The sequence below is a fragment of the Salmo salar genome, chromosome 18 (genome assembly GCF_965601325.2).
Source record: "Salmo salar chromosome 18, fSalSal1, whole genome shotgun sequence".
In the NCBI taxonomy this organism is placed as follows: Eukaryota; Metazoa; Chordata; class Actinopteri; order Salmoniformes; family Salmonidae; genus Salmo; species Salmo salar.
Window position 1 is genome coordinate 2,820,655 of NC_138308.1, and position 22,589 is coordinate 2,843,243.

At 41.3% G+C, this 22,589-nt stretch overlaps 2 protein-coding genes across 4 annotated transcripts in view; one reads left to right on the top strand and one right to left on the bottom strand.

The window, feature by feature from the left end:
* The window catches only part of LOC145861719 (cadherin-23-like), a 55,939-nt gene that overhangs the window by 7,822 nt on the left and 25,528 nt on the right, over positions 1–22,589 (bottom strand). Inside the window, exon 5 of the mRNA XM_082964670.1 lies at positions 917–1,138. Coding sequence (XP_082820796.1) covers positions 917–1,138 — 222 coding nt within the window. The remainder of the gene's footprint in view (positions 1–916; positions 1,139–22,589) is intronic.
* On the top strand, positions 2,651–22,353 carry vsir (V-set immunoregulatory receptor). 3 transcript variants are annotated; one of them, XR_006760294.2, is made up of 8 exons: positions 2,651–2,965; positions 11,810–12,211; positions 12,475–12,525; positions 13,369–13,479; positions 13,723–13,750; positions 14,167–14,351; positions 16,140–16,259; positions 19,671–22,353. XR_006760294.2 is itself a non-coding variant. In XM_045700639.2 (8 exons), the coding sequence occupies exons 1-7, from the start codon at positions 2,875–2,877 to the stop codon at positions 16,205–16,207; spliced, it is 936 nt and encodes a 311-aa protein (XP_045556595.1). In that variant the 5' UTR covers positions 2,651–2,874; the 3' UTR covers positions 16,208–16,254; positions 19,671–22,353. The 3 variants fall into 3 exon arrangements, 2 of the variants coding, with proteins under 2 accessions (XP_045556595.1, XP_014009909.1); XM_045700639.2 differs by having other exon boundaries at positions 16,140–16,254; XM_014154434.3 differs by lacking the exon at positions 16,140–16,259 and having other exon boundaries at positions 2,652–2,965.

Here is a 22,589-nt window from a genome sequence, read left to right on the forward strand (position 1 = left end):
CTGTGCACCATGACAGTGAAGCATGTAACGTTAGCTGTTTATTACTGTGTCAGTGTGAAAAGCTGGGAATTAGATCAGGGAACTGACAGATCAATAATGTTACATTGACATACTGACTAATACAACTCACATGGCACTGAAGAAACATCAGAATATCACTCTTCAATCATTTTGCCAATGATTTCATTGTTTGACTCAGGTCTAGTTTGATTGAGGTGAAAATAACAGCTAATGTAAGCCAACTTTTTGCTAGCTCTCTTTCTAATGGCACATCAACTGGTGAAAGCCTGCCAAGTTAATTTACTTCTGAAAAGTGACAAAACAAAGGCTACAAAACATGTCCAAACAAACAACTGCTTTAGATAGCGATATGAGGTGGCTATTATTACTATCTAACATATAACTAGAGGCTAGAGCTACTCACTAGCATAGCTTATTCATTCACCTCAGTTGAGAGGGGATGAAACATTAGCTAACTTTACATGTCAGTTACAATACTAGCTCAGCACTGCGAATAAACACTAGTATTTTTTTCTTCTTTGCCATCTACATTAGTCAACTAAAAGTAGCCAGTTTCTGTTCCTTTTACAACTCTGTGAAAGAGTGTAACGTGTACACTGAACCATGATCAACTCTCCCGTGCTGGTCCAGCCAGCCTTCCAGAAGCTTCGCCTTCACACAGCCTGTCAGCCCGTCCTATGGTGTCCGGGTGGTCCTAAATCCAGTCGGATAAACACTTCAAACAGCCTAACTGACCGCTCGGAGGCGTGTGCATGGTCCTAAAGCACACCGTTGCCTAGCTTTGTATCACATTCCAATGATAAAACTAGGGTGGACAAAAATGCAATTTCAGAATGTGGGGGGGACATGTGAAAGTTGCGCACCCATAGTGTAAAATATCTGTCCATATTCTTACGGTAGTTTGATTGATGCAGAAGGTGATGGCCAGGTTGCCGTGGTCGATGGTGTATCGGAGGGTGCCGTTGAGGCCCTCATCTGGGTCGATGGCGGTTACTGTGGCAATGGTGGCCCCCAAGGTGTCGGGGCCCTCGCTCAGCACTGTCACATACTCCTCCTCCGGAAACTCTGGCGCGTTGTCGTTTTCATCCACTATACGTACGTAGATGGTGGTCGATGACTGGTGAGGAAACAAAAATGGATGTAGAAAAAGCATGTTGAGGGCACATACATTACTGAGTGAAAAATAAACTCCAGCACACTAGTGATCTTGCCACTCTACATGTTTGATAGATCTATATGGTCACGGGAAATATATAGATTTCCCTTTTACACATTTAACATAACATATACTGTATAACAATGTTTTGGTCTGGGTAGATCTTCATCGAGGACTTAAAAAAAAAATGGTATACTGTTTTTCTCCATCAAATGAAATGTTATTTGTCACATACACATGTTAGCAGATGTTATTGCGGGTGTAGAAAAATGCTTGTGTTTCTAGCTCCAACAGTGCAGTAATATCTAACAATTCACAACAATACACACAATACACACAACCTAAAAGTAAAAGAATGGAATTAAGGTGCAGGGTTACGTAACTGGGTGGAAGCCGCCTAGTGATGGTTATTTAACAGTCTGATGGCCTTGAGTAATACGCACCTGATAATACGATAGGTGAGAGTTATATATTTTTCTATTGAATGTAGGGCCTACATACACTGAGTTTACAAAACATTAGGAACATCTTCCTAATATTGCGTCGCACCCCCTTTAGCCCTCAGAACAGCCTCAATTCATCGGGGAATGGACTGTACAAGGTGTTGAAAGCGTTCCACAGGGATGCTGGCCCATGTTGACTCCAATGCTTACCACGGTTGTGTCAAGTTGGCTCAATATCCTTTGGGTGTTGGACCAGTTTTGATTCACACGGAGAACTGTTGAGTGTGAATTTACATTTACATTTGTTTTTGTCATTTAGCGGACACTCTTATACAGAGTGACTTACAGTAGTGGGTGCCTACATTTTCATACTTTTCTTGGTACTGTCTCAATTGTCTCGAGAATTACAAATATTTTTTGAACATGTCTCCTCTCCTTCTAGCCTACTGCTATTTTAGCAACTCTCTCATCTCTGTCTATCCAAAAAACAAAAATGGAGACTTCAAACACTACATTTCCTGCTATTCTACACATTTTTCCATGAGGTTGAGAGAAAATGTTGCAGTTTTAAAGCTAATTTACTGCAATTCTACACCTTTTTCTATCACATGTGATAGACCCGCTGACCTCCCCTGGGGACCCGCTGACCTCCCCTGTACCTTGGTTAGATGTTTCAGTTTTGTTGTGCACAAACTGTAGGCCTATGTGTGTGGGGCTGTGGGCGTGCACAGGACTGCAGGCACATATACAGACACATGCATACACTTCACACACACAGGAAATGAAGTAACAAAGAACAGAAGCCAAGGTCAAATAGTGAAATGATACTTTGGATTAAATAATATATATATATATATATATAATAAATCAGTCAAACCATCTACTGTAAGTACAATTAGGTGTCAAAATACACTGTTTTTGGAATGGAGGAACATTCAATAGCTAAAAGAGTGTGGTTAGGGGGAGGAGCGAGACAGAGAGAGAAGGTAGGGGGAGGAGCGAGCGCGCATGGGCGGTATTTGTTGGAGTGCATTATTTTGCCAACAGTATATCCTCCTGCAAGACATCAAGTCAAAAAAGTAGGACTACTTGTAACTTACTTTTACTAGTGACATTGTAGCATAGAGTGTCACGTGTCAAAGATTGTTATTCCAATTCCAGTTAAAATAATTAACGTATCAGCAGGGCAAAAAAAATACGTTTGAAAGAAGAACAATATGAAAAAGTAGGCTACATAGACGACAGAAGACAATAATGACGTGGGAATTATACAGCAGAGAAACTTTACGGATCCATTTGCTGCTGAGGTTTCTGCTCTATTTTCACCTGGCAACCGTGGTTGGAGGTAAGCAAAGCAATCCAATCTCTCCTGTTGCTACTCTGTGTCGTTGAAACTAAATAGCCTACTCTCTTCCTTGAACTTTTACAAGATTTTGCAAATATTAAATGCTTTCAGGCAAAACCGACAGGGTTGCCAGGTCAATTTCTAACCCAATGATCAGTGAAACACCGCCCAAAAGTCATATTTTTTCACAGCAAGAGAGGAGTTGCCATATTTATACAATACAATGTTTTTCCAAGTTATTGAGCCAATTAAGAAGGAATATCATAGTAACTTGCAAAGATATTAGAAGCAAAATTCAGGTTTCCTAAAAATAATGAATCATATTAAATGTTAGTTGTGACATACGCATTTTTAGCACGTTATTGGGGGTGTAGTGAAATCCTTTAGTTCCCAGCTCCAACATTGCTGTAGTATCTAACAATTAAAAAATTATTGCAAGCTTTGAAATAACCAAATAAAGGAATTTGAATATGTGGCAAGAGAAAAGATAATTCATCTTTATTAAATTTGCCAGATTATTTGTACAAGGGGGTATGGTATATGGCCAATATCAGCATTCAGGGCTCGAACCAGGTTTATAATTGTTAATAAATCCCCTTTGTGCATGTTCATAACTATAGATAAATCCGAAAGGAGAGTTTGAGTGCTGAAAGTTGGACAGGATCTTGAAATCTCTGAACAACAAAAACTTGGATGAACATAAAAAACTAATGTTAGGCTTTATTTCTGGCAATTGTGCTGTTATTATGTGCCAAATGTTCAGACCACAAATGGCCCATTTGCAAGATTGACACATTTCAATAGGCATAGGCTACAGACTAAAATCTGGGATTATGATTGTAATTCAATTTTGCCATGGTTTGCTTAGATAAAGGCAGGTAGCCTATAGCCCCTGATAGGCCTACATCTCATGTTAAATAGTCTGCAGTAGCCTAGACAAGATGTAGGCAAGATGTAAATTGAACAATTTTTTTATATATTTTTAATTTATTTCACTTTTATTGAACCAGGTAGACCAGTTGAGAACAAGTTCTCATTTACAACTGCGACCTGGCCAAGATGAAGCAAAGCAGTGTGACACAAACAACACAGAGTTACACACGGGATAAACAAACGTACAGTCAATAACACAATAGAAAAGTCTATATACATTGTGTGCACATGTAGTAAGATTAGGGAGGTAATGTAACGAATAGGCCATAGTGGCGAAGAAATGACGGTTTAGCAATTAAACACTGGAGTGATAGATGTGCAGAAGATGAATGTGCAAGTAGAGATACTGGGGTGCAAAGGAGCAAAAAATAAATAACAATATGGGAATGAGGTAGTAGATTTAGCAGCTTGCTTAGTTCAAACATTTACATTTACATTTACGTAATTTAGCAGACGCTCTTATCCAGAGCGACTTACAAATTGGTGCATTCACCTTATGATATCAGACAAATTAATTCAACATGAATAGCGAGGCGATTAAGAGGTAAGAACTGCTTGTGCTTCCCAAAAACCTGCTGGAATATGTTACTGAGGATGGGTTCATAATTTCAATCACTGAATTAAATATTAATAATATGTATATGACCTGAATATGTTTTGTCAACAACAGCCAGTGTTTATTTTTTTGAATTTGTTTTACCTGTAGCCTAATCTGACTACTGTTGGGTCAATCTTATGCGTTCTAACAACTGAATGGCAATTGCAATAGAGCTTAGATAATTTCCAATTGGATTAACTAAACATGTCCATTAATAATTGCGTAATAACACAAGGCTACAACAACAATAAACTGAAATGATAGGCTATTTATTAAATTGGTTTGCCAGCTCCAGGTAGGCTACACAAGTGGCACAAATTGATTTGCAATGACTCCAGTGATTTCAACATATTTATTGTATCAAATGGTAACCTACAATGGCAAATACATTATAGGCTACTTGATAGCCAACAAAGGCAAATGTATCATTCTTCACATTTAGCCTAATGTCAGTTTCATTGAGGACTTTAACCCCATAAAAAGAACCAGGCGAGGGAGTTCCATAACATCCATTTCAATTTTCCACTCGGGCAGACCCCAGACTCAAGAACTGAGCATGCATAAAGCACTTCGCTTGATACCGTAATCTTAAGCAGTCAACATTATACCACCTCTAGTGCATTGTCTCCATTATTTAATGATGTGCATCAGTTCTAGCGTATTAATTTGTTTTATGTAAAATTGGTTGGAAATAGGTGTCTCCAAAATGACTACAACTGGTAAAAAGTTATCAGTGCTTGCGTGCTGCTCTCGCCTCTCGCTCACATGACTCAGCCAATAGCTGTACTGCTCTATCAACACACACCCAGTGTTGCCAACTAATTTTCAGGGTAAGTTGCTTGAGGCAGGTTGATTTGTTGCTAAAAGTTGCTAATTGACGTTGTGATGTCATTGCGTGTTAACGTAAAACTGCGTCATTACGTAGAATACACAATAACATTACTCAAATTGACTGGCCATCTCGGCAAAAAATATGATTTGACATTTGTTCAGGTACAGACTCCCACTCTTTTCTGTACTTCTGGTTGTACAATTTTGATTGAGACATGTTGATTGATGTTGTAAGTTCTGTTCAAGATCAAACATTCGTGGCCAACTATATTCATTGGGTTTGGCTCGTCGAACCCGTACTACTGGTGCTGCAGTCAGCCAACAATGATTTGCAATGTACTGAAATTGCTGCTGGCCTGCTGCTGACGTCACTCACAATGCACTTTTGCAGCCAGGCACGTGTGTTGTGACTGAGTGTGTGACAGAGAAAATCGTTTTTTTTGTCATTTAGAGGGAAAATACGTGCATTTTACCATTTGAGTCACTTTTCATAAGTTGCTAAAAGTTCAAAATAAATGTTTTAAAGAAGCTACATTTGTTGCTAGGTGCTGTTTGAAAAAAAAGTTGCCAGGGTAGTCTGAAAAGTTGCTAAATCTAGCAACAAAACTGCTAAGTTGGCATCACTGCACACACCTCAGGCTCTCCCCACAACTCACTCAGCAACAGCCTGCCTCACTGCCTTTCACGGCTGTCGAAAGGATCGGACCAAAGCGCAGCGTGTTGATAGTTCCACATTTTATTTACTCATGCAATACATAAAAATAACTGAATAGACAAAAAAAAAACGTGATGCAGAGGAGAACAAACACTACTCACAAACAATCACCCACAAAACCCAGGAAGAAAAACCCCTACTTAAATATGATCTCCAATTAGAGACAACGAGGACCAGCTGCCTCCAATTGGAGATCAACCCAAAAAACAACAAAATAGAAATAGAAAAACTAGAACTTAAACATAGAAATACAAAACATAGAAAAACACAAAACACCCCCTGTCACGCCCTGACCTACTCTACCATAGAAAATAACATCTTACTATGGTCAGGACGTTAAACCCCCCCCCCCCCCCCCCCCCAAAGGTGCAGACTCCAAATGCTACCAAACAAAACATAAACAAAAACAAAAGGGAGGGTTGGGTGGGTAACTCCTATCTATGGCGGCTCAAATGCAGTCCACATAACCTTAACATCCAGCAGAGGAGGCGGCTCCGGTTTGGGGCGTAATCTCCGCTCCACCCGCTGATCCTTCTGCTTTATTACCACCTGACCGTGGATCGTCGTCGAAAGAACCGGACTGCAGATCATTGCTGGAGACTCCGGGCTGCAGGCCGTCGCTGAAGACTCCGGGCTGCAGGCCGTCTCAGTAGATTCCGGGCTGCAGGCCGTCTCAGTAGGTTCCGGGCTGCAGGCCGTCTCAGTAGGTTCCGGGCTGCAGGCCGTCTCAGTAGGTTCCGGGCTGCAGGCCGTCTCAGTAGGTTCCGGACCATAGGCCGTCTCAGTAGGTTCCGGACCATAGGCCGTCTCAGGCTCCGCGCCATGGATCATCACTACGAAGTCAAATTATAGCGTCAGTGATCTTCAGGTCGGACAGTTGGAGCTCTAGAAAGAGTCCCCAGTTCTCGACTTGGAATTCCGTGTTGGATGACCATTCAAAAGATTTTTCCCAGTCTGAGCCCCTTTTTATTCAGAGTTACCAGTTGTTTTGAATTCACTGAAGTCAGATATTTCAGAGTTCCCAGTTGTTTTGAACGCGGCATTGCCCCGCTAATGAACGGACAAGTGTAGTGTTTGTAACACAGTATGGATGGGACCCTGTCTCTTGTCAAGCGATCAAATGAATTTGAGAGATTTCAAATTATGACCTTTTCATTCAAGACAGGAGAACTAGACTGTTTTAGGTGATAATAAAACATGTTTGTTTAGTTACTTTATAGCAAAACAAGCTAACTCGCAGAGCAGCTAGCTAGAAGCTAGGCTAGGTTGTTGATACCACTGTAGCTAGCAACCTTCATCTAATCATTCTCATCAAAAACAAATGTCTTTACAATAAACTTAAATGGGAGGCCACAGTCATAATATAATTGGCTTAGCAGCCAATGTGTATTATTTAACATTACAATTAAAATAGTACTTATTGGAATGGGTAATTGTTTACATGTTGCTAGCTATCCCATATAGCCATTACCCAAAACCACATTTTCCTCTTCTGTGGTTTGGTCACTTCCTGTTCTTCGATGGACTCCAGCTTTGGAAATCTACTTGAGGATGGTTTAACGGGCCTAGTAGCCTACACTTCTGACCTGTAGCTTGGACCCACTGTCTGGGACAGACAAGACCAGACCTGGGTTCCAAATACTAGCTTTTCTTGATTGAGCCTGCCTGTTGCAATGGAACCAATAGAAAAGTCCAGACAGTGCAAACCTTGCCCACCTGACACTCCAGGCAGGCTAAAACAAACATCCAAGCATAAAATAGTGTTTAAACCCTCCAACAATATTGAGTCAGAGCAGAGCCACAGTGTCCTTCAGCCTGCCACCACCTAGACCTTGGGACCGCCACTCCTACTCAGTCACTTCCTTAACAGGCCCAAGGACACAACACTGACTAGCTGTGACTATAGCCCCGTTTTATACCTGGTTCTAACATGACTCCTTTGTTCTGATCTTGTCCACATTCTGATTGTGCCCACAGACAGGTGTAGACCAAGGTTTCTCAAACTCGGTCCTGGGGCCCCCTGGGTGCACATTTTGTTTTTTTGCCCTAGCACTACACAGCTGATTCAAATAATCAAAGTTTGATGATGAGTTGGTTATTTGAATCAAAACGTTTACCCGGGAGGGGACCCAGGACCGAGTTTGGGAACCATGGTGTAGACGATTAAAAGATGCATTGTGATCTGATTGTGATCAGATCTTCCTGACCACCTCTGGAGGTAGTCAGGCACACGTTGTGTCTGGATATCTTACAAGTCTAGACAGATATGGAAAGTGAAATCATTTAAATCATCATTATGCCTCCTTCTAAAATCATTGACAGGCGGGTCGTTTAACCAATTTGGTGCTTTTTTGAGAAGTGTAACTTAGTCCCCCAAAAAACATTTGATTTCACCTAATTTTAACATTCTGTTAACAAAACATTTTACCTTATCAAGAGGTTGAATAAAAAAATGACTATATTAAGTGCCAGATAAAATAGCAGGGTTAACGAATTCATGTTAAATCAGCCCTAAATCCCCTTGTAACATGGGGAATGGAAGCTTGTTGTGTCCAACAGGAAGTGGCAATTGAATGCAAGCTTCACAAATTTGCTTTAATTGTTAAAACAGGATTGATGTTTTATGCTAGATCCTCTCACACAAAACACCAGAAAATGGCCAGAAAGAATAGATCCAGATCACCTGCTTTTACACTATGATTTGTATGTATATATTTTTTAAAGGAATACTTTCCCCATAGTTCAGTTCACATAACATGGTTGACCTTAAAATGAGGGACAGACGTAAATGAATCACTACTCACATGAAAAACATGATAATCTTATACTTATTGGTCTATTAACTCATTTACTGCATGGTGATGTCACCATGGAAGGCCAAAACTCCCTCCCACCAAAACAGGCTGAAATTTCATAAAGCCTTTTCAAACAGCTCTTACACTAAATGGGAATTCTCATAATTCAAACTCAGTGTGGAAATCCAATGGGTATACAAAGCATTAGGAACAAATTCAAAATACTGAGTTGCACCCCTTTTATCCACAGAACAGCCTCAATTCGTCGGGGCATGGACTCTACAAGGTGTCGAAAGCATTCCTCAGGGATGCTGGCCCATGTTGATTCCAGTGCTTGCCACAGTTGTATCAAGTTGGCTGGATGTCTTTTGGGTAGTGGACCATTCATGATACATGGGAAATTGTTGAGTGTGAAATCTAGCAGCATTGCAGTTCTCTTGACACACTCAAACTGGTGCCCCATGGTACCTACTACCATACACTGTTCAAAGACACTTAAATATTTTGTCTTGCCCATATTCACCCTCTGAATAGAACGCATACACAATCCATGTCTCCTCCTCTTCATCTACACTGATTTTTGAAGTGTGTGTATATCTTGTTTCTCATGGTCTGGTCATCTTTAGGTGCCTTTTGGCAAACTCCAAGTGGGCTGTCATGTGCCTTTTACTGAGGGGTGGCTTCCATCTGGAGAATGCCAACACTTTTTTTCATTAGATGTCTTCACTATTATTTTACAATGTATAAAATAGTAAAAACAAAGAAATGGAATGAGTAGGTGTGTCCAAACCTTTGACAGGTACTGTACATTGGAACTGTGTCCAACTGAAATATGCAAAAGCTCAACAGACACTCTCACAATTGGCATGCCTCTCTCTCTCTCTCTCTCTCTCTCTCTCTCTCTCTTTCACAACTATCTTTCCTCTCTCCCTCCCACACACGCATGTGTTTGCGACTCTCTCTGTCTGTCCATCTGTCTGTCTCTCTCATCTAACAACTATTAACTATCTGGAGAAAATTTGTATAGACAGCAGACTAGAACAATCTCTGTCTGTACTTTCTAACCAGCAAACGAATACCCAGAATACAGGAAATGAAACAAGCTGACCTATAATATGCAAAAGCAGAATGTATCATAACAAGCCTCAGTGTGCAGTTTAAAGGGTTGTTTTTGTACTTGTAACTATAGTACTTTGTACAGTGCATTCGGAAAGTATTCAGATCCCTTGACTTTTTCCACATTTTGTTAGGTTACAGCCTTATTCTAAAATTGACTAAATAGTTTTTTCCCCCTCATAAATCTAAACACAATACCCATAATGACAAAGCAAAAATGTATTTTAAAAAAACTACTGAAATATCACATTTACATAAGTATTCAGATTCTTTACCCAGTACTTTGTTGAAGGACCTTTGGCAGCGATTACAGCCAAGAGTTTTCTTGGGTATGACACTACAAGCTTGGCACACCTGTATTTGGGGAGTTTCTCTGATTCTTCACTGCAGATCATCTCAAGCTCTGTCAAGGTGGATGGGGAGTGTTGCTGCAAAGCTATTTTCAGGTCTTTCCAGCAATGTTCGATCAGGTTCAAGTCCGGGCTCTGGCTGGGCCACTCAAGGACATTCAGAGACTTGTCCTGCACTACTCCTACGTTGTCTTGGTTATGTGCTTAGGGTCGTTGTCCTGTTTGAAGGTGAACCTTTGCCCCAATCTGAGGTCCTTGGTGCTCTGGAGCAGGTTTTCATCAAGGATCTCTCTGTACTTTGCTCTGTTCATCTTTGCCTCAATCCTGACTAGTCTCCGAGTCCCTGCCACTGCAAAATAATCCCCACATCCCCACAGCTGCCACCACCATGCTTCACCATAGGGATGGTACCAGGTTTCCTGCAGGCGTGACACTTGGCATTCAGGCCAAAGAGTTCAATATTGGTTTCATTAGACCAGAGAATCTTGTTTCTCATGGTCTGATAGTCTTTAGGTGCCTTTTGGCAAACTCCAAGCGGGCTGTCATGTGCCTTTTACTGAGGAGTTGCTTCTGTCTAGCCACTACCATAAAGGCCTGATTGATGGAGTGCTGCAGAGATGGTTGTCCTTCTGGAAGGTTCTCCCATCTTCACAGAGGAACTCTAGAGCTCTGTCAGAGTGACCATCAGGTTTTTAGTCACCTCCCTGACCAAGGCCCTTCTTCCCCGATTGCTAAGTTTGGCCAGGCAGCCAGCTTTAGGAAGAGTCTTGGTGGTTCCAAACTTCTTCCTTTTAAGAATGAAGGAGGCCACTGTGTTCTTTGGGACATTCAATGCTGCAGAAATGTTTGGGTACCCTTCCCCAGATCTGTGGCTCGAAACAATCCTGTCTCGGAGCTCTACGGACAATTCCTTCGATCTCATGGCTTGGTTTTTGCTCTGACATGCACTGTCAACTGTGAGACCTTATATAGACAGGTCTGTGCCTTTCCAAACCATGTCCAATCAATTGAATTTACCACAGGTAGACTCCAATCAAGTTGTAGAAACATCTTAAGGATGACCAATGGAAACAGGATGCACCTGAGCTCAATTTTGAGTCTCACAGCAAAGGGTCTGAATACTTATGTAAATAAGGTATTTCAGTTTGAATGATCATTTTTTGTTGTTGCAAAAATCTGTTTTAGCTTTGTCATTATGGGGTATTGCGTGTAAATTGCTGAGGAAATAAAGCTGTAATGTAACAAAATGTGGAAAAAGTCAAGGATACTTTCTGAAGACACTGTTTCTTCCTGAAACAACTTCTATGATGATGTGACTACCCTTACCAAATGGGACGAAACAGGGAGGGACGTACCTGATATAGTCCAATGAAAAACATTTAGTTGCAAAAAAAAATCATTTTTCACTAATGAATACACTCCAGTTCTTTGCTTAGCCAACTAGTGCCTAATTTGTCAGTTGACAAGTGCTCCCACCAATAAGTGTCCACTCTGTCTCCTCTGCAGCCAATGGAGACGTGGCCCGTCCTCACACCCGCCTGACTGTCACCGCCCCCCACCTTTCCTACATGTGCGAGGAGGGTGCCAACGTCACCCTGCTCTGTGCCCAGAGAGGTGCCAAACTGCACCCCTTGGACCACCTGCATCAAAGCTGGCTCTTCACCCCTCACTCAGCTGAGCATTGCCATGACAAGGTGCACCCCCGCGACCACAATCACCAGGGCAACCATTCCCGTGCGGCGCTTCCTTGGGGGGTACAGTACGGGGCAAGCGAAGATTCTTTCTGGGTGCAACTGCAGTTTGTCAACAAATCTGACCAAGGGCGTTACTGCTGCCTCTCCCTGGATATAAACAATGGCAAGGTGGTGCAGAGGACGCATAGCCACGTCTTTCTCACTATCACACCTGGTAAGGCCATACGGTGTGTGTGTGTGTGTGTGTGTGTGTGTGTGTGTGTGTGTGTGTGTGTGTGTGTGTGTGTGTGTGTGTGTGTGTGTGAGAGAGACAGCGTGAGGGTGAGAAAATGTGTGTTTTGAGTTTTTGTGTGTGTTTGAATTCACGTCTGTCAATTGTTTAATATTTGTGTGTGTGTGCACGGTGAGTCAATTTCCATTCTTATCATGACATTTAAAATGCTAAACTGTCTTGTATGTCGCCTCATCTCTCTGTAGGGAAAGGAGACGAGGCGAAATGCACTCTATTGGACATCAAGCCACCAGAAGGTATACTTTATTCACATGGACAATTGTACCTGCCTCTAGCACAGGGATGGGCACCGGAGTGGGCGCCGGAGTGGTGTCACACTTTTTCTTGGGCGCCGGAGTGGTGTCACACTTTTCCCCCATCCCTAGCAAACACAGCTGATTAAACTAATTGCATTCTAAACTAAAGGTCATGATTAGTTGATTATTGGAGCCACCTGCCCATACGAAAAAAGACTATATAGTGTGTATATATAAGTAATTAAGTAACTTGTGCTGGAAGGAATGGCTCATAGGGCAGGAGCCCATCTACTGTTTCTGTAGCGCGAGGCAGCTTGATGGACAAGTACACCCTCTGGACAGGACGCTAGTCTATTGCATGGCCTTGCCCCAATCCATCTCCTTAACGCTGAGTGCCAAGATCAAGTCCCATTTTTATAGTATTTGGTATGACTCGGCCAGGGATTGGACTCACAACCTTCCAATCTCAGCGCAGACACTAACCACAAGGCCAATGAGTTGGTATAAATACTATAGTTTTTATAGCTGACTAAAGATGGACGAGTAGGTATAAAGGGACCAATCAGCATCCTCTCAGAAACAATGGGTGGGTTTAGGACAAAATCAGACATGTGCGTTGAATTAGGCTGTCCTCTGGTTGGTTGAAAGAGATCCAACCACAGACCAGTTAGTTTTAAATAATGCCCCTCATTACAGGCTCAAACTGTTTCAATGAGGAGGAAGTTTAGACTGATATAGAAAGGAAATAGAATGGTGGACCCAGCGATCAGGCTGGTTCCATCAGGCTAAGTAAAATGCTCTTTGAGGTTCATTTTTCCCCTGGTCTCTTTACGGTATCCTCAGGGTCAGTGACTGCAGGCCTGGCCACAGCTGCATGCATCATGGCTATTCTCTCTTTGCCCCTCATCCTGGTGTTAGTGTACAAGCAACGGCAATCTGCCCAGTCCAGCCGACGTGAGTAACAAAGACATACATGCACGTGTGCAACACACACACACACACACACACACACACACACACACACACACACACACACACACACACACACACACACACACACACACTTTCAGCTCTACACTTTGTCTTAAACTCATTTCCTCTACACTTGCAAGTATGACGTTAGGGAATAAACATGCATAGATTTAGCACGCTGCTTTGTTGTCTGATAATGGGCCATTTCCCTTTCCCCCCTCTCAGGTGCACACGAGCTGGTGAGAATGGACAGGTGAGTTGAGTTTCGCATAGCCCAGACGCCAGCTATGGCTTCCCTCTGAAATTAGGCTAACACTAACCACATACACACTTCCATAACCCTGTTGATAACACAGATACAAAAGTGTTAATCACACTGTTATGTACAGTATGTATGTATTCATATACAGTCAACTCTTGATATAAGCATGCAATGTCTTGAGAACTTGTAAATGTGCACTCACTGACTCATACAACTGGAGGAATGTAAAAAGAATGTACTTGAGTTGGGACTGATGAAGTGTACTGCACAGAGGGAGTTTACACTTAATCCAATATGTATAAGAAGTTATCTGTATCGGATAGCAGTTGTGTACTATACTGTATATGTTTTCTGTATACATCTATCTGCTAGTTTCTTTCCTCTCCCCTGTGTGTGTCTCTCCTCAGTGAGGCTGCGGGACATGAGAACCCAGTGTTTCTGGGGGGGTCACCCCCGAGCCAGGCTAAGACCAGGACTGTGTCTCAAATCATGACCAGGCAGTCCTCAGAGACAGGCCGACACCTGCTTCTGTCCGACCCTGGTACCCCCCTATCTCCTCCCGCACACGGAGTCGTCTTCTTCCCAGAACAGGGTAAGACGCATACACACAGGATATAACACACAGACACGCATGCACACACACACAGGCTATAACACACATACACGCACGAATGCATGAATGCTCATGCACACACACATGCAGACACACGCCAAAAATCTTTATTTTTTTATCGCTTTGGTACTATTTTCACAAGTAACACCTGTAACGTAGCCAGTCTTGCGTTCAAAAACTTTTGTTGTACAGTACATTCATTTTGTTTGTAGACTTCGTTCAACACATCCTTTGATCCAAAATACAATATTGCTGTGAAATATAATGAGTAAATTGGTTTAATCACAAACACAACATAATGTTAGCTTCTCAATTGTGTTATTTTAACAATAAATTAATCCAATAACAAGATAATTAAGATACGTTTGAATGTAGTATGCTACAGTTCTGTAAATTACAATGTTTACACTGTTTTCACATTAGGCAATACACTTGCATTACCCATAAATTTGACTGAACATCATTTCCATAATTTCTATCCCATGTGTCATCATTGAAGACATCTTTCAAATGAAAGAATGAAAGAAACAATGTTTAGCAGGCACTACTAGTTTGCATCAAGCCCGTCTTGAGTATTTGGCCATATGTTCTCATCGAAACCGCAGTAAATATCCACATTGTTCATGCACCTGGCGAAAAACTTTTTGGCATGGCGAATCCAAGCATGACATACAGTACCAGTCAAAGGTTTGGACACACCTCATGAAGCTGGTTAAGAGAATGCCAAGAGTGTGCAAAGGGCAAAGGGTGGCTACTTTGAAGAACCTCAAATATAACATATTTTGATTTGTTTAACACTTTGTTGGTTACTACATGATTCCATATGTGTTATTTCATAGTTTTGATGTCTTCACTATTATTCAAAACCGTGACGACAGAGGTGCAACATGCACTAACTCAAAATAATCTCCCACAAACAAAGGTGGGAAAAACAACTACTTTAATATGATCCCCAACTAGAGACAACGATGACCAGCTGCCTCTAATTGGGGATTATCAAAAAAAAACTAACATAGAAAAACAGAAACTAGAACCAAACAACATAGAAAAATAAAACTAGAATAAACCCCCCCCAGTCACGCCCTGACCTACTCTACCATAGAAAATAAGAGCTCTCTATGGTCAGGACGTGACAACAATGTAGAAAACAGTAAAAATATAGAAAAACCCTGGAATGAATACGTGTGTCCAAACTTTTGACTGGTACTGTAGGTCTGTATTGAAATCATTGCTTTATCCATGGCTTGAAGGAGGGTGGTACGCTCATGTGGATGGCAGTCATACATTTTCTTCCTGTATTGTAATTGTATATTGTACTTATGTATTGTAGTGGTCATGTACGTGGCTCAGTTCACAAGAGCGTGTCACTAGCAACACTGGAGTTGTGGGTTTGATTCCCACTGGGGTCCCACACCAAAATGTGTGGACTGTTGTCACTTTGGATAAAATTGTCTGCTACTTAAATGGAAAATATATTACCATATTACCGTACTGTATTGCAGCATTTTGCTGCACCTGCTGTAACATCTGCTAATCTGTGTACGCAACCAATACACTTTGATTTATTATATACAGTACATCTCTGATCTTGTCAATATTTTTAAGCCCTGAGAAAATTGAGACATCGATTGTATATGTGTGCCATTCAGAGGGTGAATTGGTAAGACAAAAGATTTTTGTGCCTTTGAACAGGATATGGTAGTAGGTGCCAGGTGCACCGATTTGTGTCAAGAACTGCAACACCGCTGTTTTTTTCACACTCAACAGTTTCCTGTGTGTATCAACAATGGTCCACCACCCAAAGGACATCCAGCCAACATGACACAACTGTGTGAAGCATTGGCGTCAACATCAACCAGCATCCCTGTGGATGATATCTAAAGTAATGTGAGCACTGCCTTGTGAACATTTACTTTAGATGAAGATGTATTGCAATGTGAAACATGTATTTCTAGATGGAACACTTATTAACTTTGGTGAAAAAGTGACTATGATTTTGTGTGTTGTGCTTAGAGTTTTGAAACAAGAGTTTACCCACCTACTTGTGAAAATTGCACCAAAAGCGCCCCAAAAAAATGTAAATGCACAAATGGCCACCTTCCACACGCATGCAAGTACATACACATAGATGTTGACACAGAGAAGCAGACAGTCACATATTGATATTGCACAAGAGTTGACTGCTGTCATTTTAATTTCCACACAAACGCAACCAAAGTCTGACGTAATATAAGCTTACCATTGCTTTACACGCCTGTCACAGCACAGAGCATGAAACATCCAGCATATGAAGGCAGTCTTGGCTAAAACACACACACAGCTGGCTTTAGTGTGACGTGACTAAGGAAACTGGTATGCACCAAAAGTTGGATCCAGTTTCACTCCCCATTCCCACTCCCCAGTCCCCACTGAATAGAGCATGGCTGCACCACAACACTTACCTCCTCTGACTCCTCCCCCTCCCACCCTCTTAATGTCCAGACCTGGGTTAAAATACTATTCAAAATCTTTCAAATATTTGAAGTGTTTGCTATAGCCTACTTGGAGTCCCAGATGAACAGCATTCACAGTTTTGCAACTATTCTTCTGGTTCAATTGAGCCAGGCAAGTTCAATCATGCCCAGCTTAAGTATTTGAAATGACTTCTAATAGTATTTGAACCCAGGTCTGCTACTGTCATTTATCACTCAGATCAGCTTTACTTTCACACCTGACAGACAATAATTTGACCCCTCTGCCCTATCCTACCCCAACCATACACACAGTAGCACAGCCCTAAGTACTTTCTACATAGGAAATAGGGTGCAATTTCAGACAGCCACTCTCCATCTTCATAGGCTAGAACATGAGCTCCTTTGATCAACATATTTTTTAATCTTTATTCCTGGGGAACATGTACAGACATTCACGGCATTCCGAGGTGGATTGCCAGGTTTCCTGGTAGCCAAGTCTTGGTGGAACAGAGAGAGGAGAGAGGGCCTGTCTTAGGCCACTAAGCCTGTCTTAAATATAAAGGCTTGATCCACAGCTGATTCTCTAACGCACACACACACAGGCTCACTTCATGTTTTCTGCTTAAAAATAATAGCCCACACTGACCTTTAACTCAGTGGAATTTTAGCATCAATATCCGCTTTCTTTTTCAGTATTTCACAACACTGGTCTAGAACCTCTTTCTGGTTCTGCTTTTGACTGACACATCTTATTCATCTTATTCTATGAAATGCAGACTGTCTGTAGAATTGCTTGTGTCTTGTACAGAATGTGCAGTATTCTTTATCTATTTTGGGGGACTGTGTTGGCAAAGTACTGAGAAAGTATTGAAACATTTATGTACAAAGACTTTGTTTCCTCATCAGTTACAAATGTTCCCTAAGCAAACCAATATTACAACAGACCGACTTACAGTATCTGATGCAGTAACTAACTTCCCTCTCTTGGTGTGTGTGTACAGTGAGCTCCAAAAGTATTGGGACAGTGACACATTTCTTTGTTGTTTTGGCTCTGTACTCTAGCACTTTGAATTTAAAATGATACAATGACTGAGGTTAAAGTGCAGACTGTCAGCTTTAATGTGAGGATATTTTCATCCATACAACTGTTTAGAAATTACAGCACTTTTTGTACATAGTCCCCCCATTTTAGGGGACCAAAAAGTATTGGGACAAATTAACTTTTGTATATTAAAGTACCGTAATTTCCGGACTATTAAGCGCACCTGAATATAAGCCGCACCCACTGAATTAAAAAATATATATTATTTTGAACATAAATAAGCCGCACATGTCTATAAGCCGCAGGTGCCTACCGGTACATTGAAACAAATGAACTCTACACAGGCTTTAACGAAACACGGATTGTAACAAAAATAAATAGGCTTTAACGAAACACGGCTTGTAACAAAAATAAATAGGCTTTAACGAAGCACGGCTTGTAACAAAAATAAATAGGCTTTAACAAAACACGGCTTGTAACAAAAATAAATAGGCTTTAACGAAACACGGCTTGTAACAAAAAATAAAACATTTGCAGTAAACAGTAGCCTACCAAGAAAGTCATTGGTCACTATCTTCCTCCTCCTGTGCACTGAAACCACTGAAGTCATCTCCTTCGGTGTCGGAGATGAATAGCCTCAGAATTGCTTCATCCAATATTGGATCATTTTCATTGTCGCTCTTGTCACTTTCATCCGGAGGCAAATCCCCCGCTGAGCCCTCTTCAACACGCAGCGGTCCAGCATTTCGAAACCCGTTGATGAGAGTGGATTTTTTGACAATGCTCCACGCTGTCAGGACCCACAAATTTGAAAGCGGGAAAAATCCATATATTAGCCGCGTCATTGTTTAAGCCGCGAAGTTCAAAGCGTGGGAAAAAAGTTGTGGCTTATAGTCCGGAATTTACGGTAGTCAAACGTTTAGTATTTGGTGCCATAGTTCTAGCACGCAATGATTACATCAAGCCAAGCCTAGTCGCCTAACATCAGTGCCGACCTCACTAATGCTCTTGTAGGTGAATGGAAGCAAATCCCCGCAGCAATGTTCCAACCATCTAGTGGAAAGCCTTCCCACGAGAGTGGAGGCTTTTATAGCAGCAAAGGGGGACCAAACTCCATATTAATGCCCATGATTTTGGAATTAGATGTTCGACAAGCAGGTGTCCACATACTTTTGGTCATGTAGTGTATCATACTACACCCAAAAATGCTAACCTTCCATGTTATTGTAATGGTGAGAGGTTAGCATGTCTTGGGGGTATGATATTTGTACATCTGTAACTTACTCACTCATCATTATTCATTCATTCAGGACTATACGTAAGCATGGTAGAATCCACATTAATGTAGACATGTTTAGAAATATTATATTCTTATTTACAATAAAAATGACTCCAAAATGACACTGCATTATTTACCATTCATTTCTATTGGGCACAAAATAATCTGAAACTCAACCAAAACAAACACCAAATGCATCCAACAAGTTTGTGGAGTCACAAGCTAGATGAATTCATTGCGTGCTAGGAATACTAAACGTTTGACTACTTACACAAGTCAATTTGTCCCAATACTTTTGGTCCCCTAAAATGGTGGGACTCTGTACAAAAAGTATTGTAATTTCTAAACGGTTTACCCGATATGGGTGAAAATGCCCTCAAATTAAAGCTGTCAGTCTGTACTTTAACCTCATAGTCAATGTATCATTTCAAATCTAAAGTGCTGGAGTACAGAGCCAAAAGAACAAAACATTTGTCACTGTCCCAATACTTTTGGAGCTCACTGTATGCGTGTGTGTTTTCTAGAGCCCATCCCAGAGTCTCCTGATTTCCTGCAAGTGTAGAGAGAAGCAGTCAATGGCTCCCTAACCCAGAAACTCCATGTGGTTAGTTATTCGTCTTCACTCGGCCATGTTACCCTGAAACCTGTCTCACAACCTTCTGTGCTGGGAGAGCTCTGTGTACCACATCATGGATGGATGGGGGAGGGAAGGAGGGGACAGTTTCTGCTAAAATAAATGTTCCACCTACAACAACAACTGGAGGAGGCCAAAGGGGTCTGACCACTGACGACAGCTCAAGGACCAGCAGGTGCTCCTGATCTGATGTCCCAGGACTGTACTGAGGAGGGTGGGGGGAGCGTGGGTGCAGGGTGGGCTGTAGAGGATACAAAGCAGCTCCCGTGGACTCTTGATGACATGCTCCTCACCATTTCCCTCACAATTTTCCACAAAGAGATTTCCCCCATATAGGGCCCGTTCCCCGGACACAGATTAAGCATCAATCTAGACAGAAAACAGTTTAAACTTTGTTCAGACATTTGTTTTCCCCTAATATTCGTCAAACCTATTTTTCAGTGGCAATTGACGAGACTGACTAAACTAGAAAAAACGAACTGAACAAAAGTTATTTTTCATTTCAGTTTACTAAAATGAGACACGACAACATTATCTCTGTGATTCAAATCTGAGTCTTTAGTGGACAGGACAATAGTTTTTGAACAAATCTAGCACTTTTCAGTGATAAGCACAATTAATATTAGCAGGACAGATGCAGTTATTTTCAGCAGTGGGAAGGATGCACCACACCCTGCACACACAGCCTACATCAGCTGGTGAGCTGGGGGGGAGCAAGCAATGAGTGTGGACAGGCTTCACTCCAGCTCCGTCTCATACACATTGCGCAGGCAACTCTTCTTTATTTCCCGTAGCTAACCAGTCACCACCAGCCTTCTAGTCAGCTACCCTTTGCCTGGTTAAGAAACACAAGCTGCTTTACAAAATGTAAAACAATAACAGCATTGAGTTTAATAGTAAAACTACAGTCTAGCTATGTTCTTCTCTTCCTTGAGTAGAGAAAAGTAGGCTGTTTTTTGAATTTGTAGTCTCGCGCAACCCTCCCACCTTCCCCACTGCCTTTCATAGGCAGGTTATGTAGCCAAGTCTCCCTCTTTTCCTCAGAGAAAATGCTTGATGCTAGCCCTTACTGTTCAAAAGATATGACCCGGCTCTATGTTGTTTCTTTTTATTGTGCATCGGCGGGCTGCATTTTATATTCATAAAGCATATTGTGGGCCTTCCTAAAAGTAGGCTACTTGTGGACCAGACCGTTAACCATTTGTTTAGACTACACCTTGATCAGTCATGTTACCTCAAACTGGGGCGTGTTCAGCAGGATGCAACTTTTTGGAATGTTCAGATAGAAATATGCTATGTAGAACAAACATGCCTCTGACGTTTTGCTATTGACTAAAATGCCCCATTGTTTTCTTCATTTTGACAATAACTAGACTAAATCATTATTCAAATGATTTTTTTTACTAAGATGTAATATTTTTGTCAAAATTACTAAGACTAAATCTTAAAAAGAGGGACAAAATTAAATGGAGATTCTCCATTAAAAGTGCTTCTTAGTCCAATACCATTACCTTTATCTGTGTCCTGGAAACTAGCCCATAGTGTTCTATTTATTTCTATGATGTTTCCCTCTTCCTATGGCTCTGATATGCATATTCAGCACATTTGCTTGTGCCAAAGTGATCAGGGTAGTAAGAGGTACCCATGGGCTGACATTAGTTTTTTAAGGCCGTTCCCAACCAGCCTTAAACAATTGTTTCTAAAAATGTGTTTCTCTGAGCTGTTCTAACGAGACCAAAGCCCCAACTTTTATTTATCTAAACTTCCCATTTTCGTGTTGTTCCTCTTTCCCCTTTTATATATTTCACTACCTAAATTACTGTGTTTCTGTAACCCCCCCTCTATCCCTTCCCTTTCCTCACTCTCATTCCTTCCCATACTCTTCCCTGCACTTAACAATGTCCAAATATTCAAGCAGTACTAGAAACTGTCAACAAAATATTAGAGATATATTGCTATGCTGGATGGTCTGTTTTTGAAGAGAAGTGTCAATTTTGGCTCTACTGTAGTGGATGGATCTAGTAACCCAAACTCAACCAGCCCAATGCCTTCACTGCCAAGATGATCAACATGTCTTATTACATTGTGTTGTTGTGTTTACTGTTTTGTGATATCCTTTGGCATATTTTGTGCTTATACTTGATTTTTTTGTTATCTTTCTGTTTATCTATCTGTATGTATACATAAGTGAATTGAAAACTTGTTGACCAAAGCACAATCAGACAGAGAAGGACAGTGAAAGCATGTGTGAAGTCGACTAAACTGGCATTTCAGACATGATGTTTAGATTGTGTCTACGGTAGTGATAGCCACTGGTGGCTATCGAATACTACTGTAGATATTAGATAAGAGGTGTTCTGTGTGTTTTGTGTGTGTTTTGTGTGTGTGTGTGTGTGTGTGTGTGTGTGTGTGTGTGTGTGTGTGTGTGTGTGTGTGTGTGTGTGTGTGTGTGTAATAGCCAAACAGCTGCAGCTTTGGCAACACCATGTGAAATAAAGCCTTTCCCAAAAAGTTTATGAAATAAAACGCTGATGTAATTTTTTTCTATAATAAATCGGCGCTCTTAAACCTTTCTTTTTGTGTTTTCAGTCATTTATATCACTGTATCATAGTATTATAGTCATTTATATCACTATTTCACATATACACTCACTGGCAGGTTTCCCAATGCTACAAGGACATGTTGTTCTAGTAGGCCAAGGAGGGACCTATTATATATGGGTGATTTTACAGAATAGGTGTGTCGTGTCTGGACTATCATTAAATGTGAAGACTTATTTATATGAAATCAGTTCTCTAAGTCTAATTA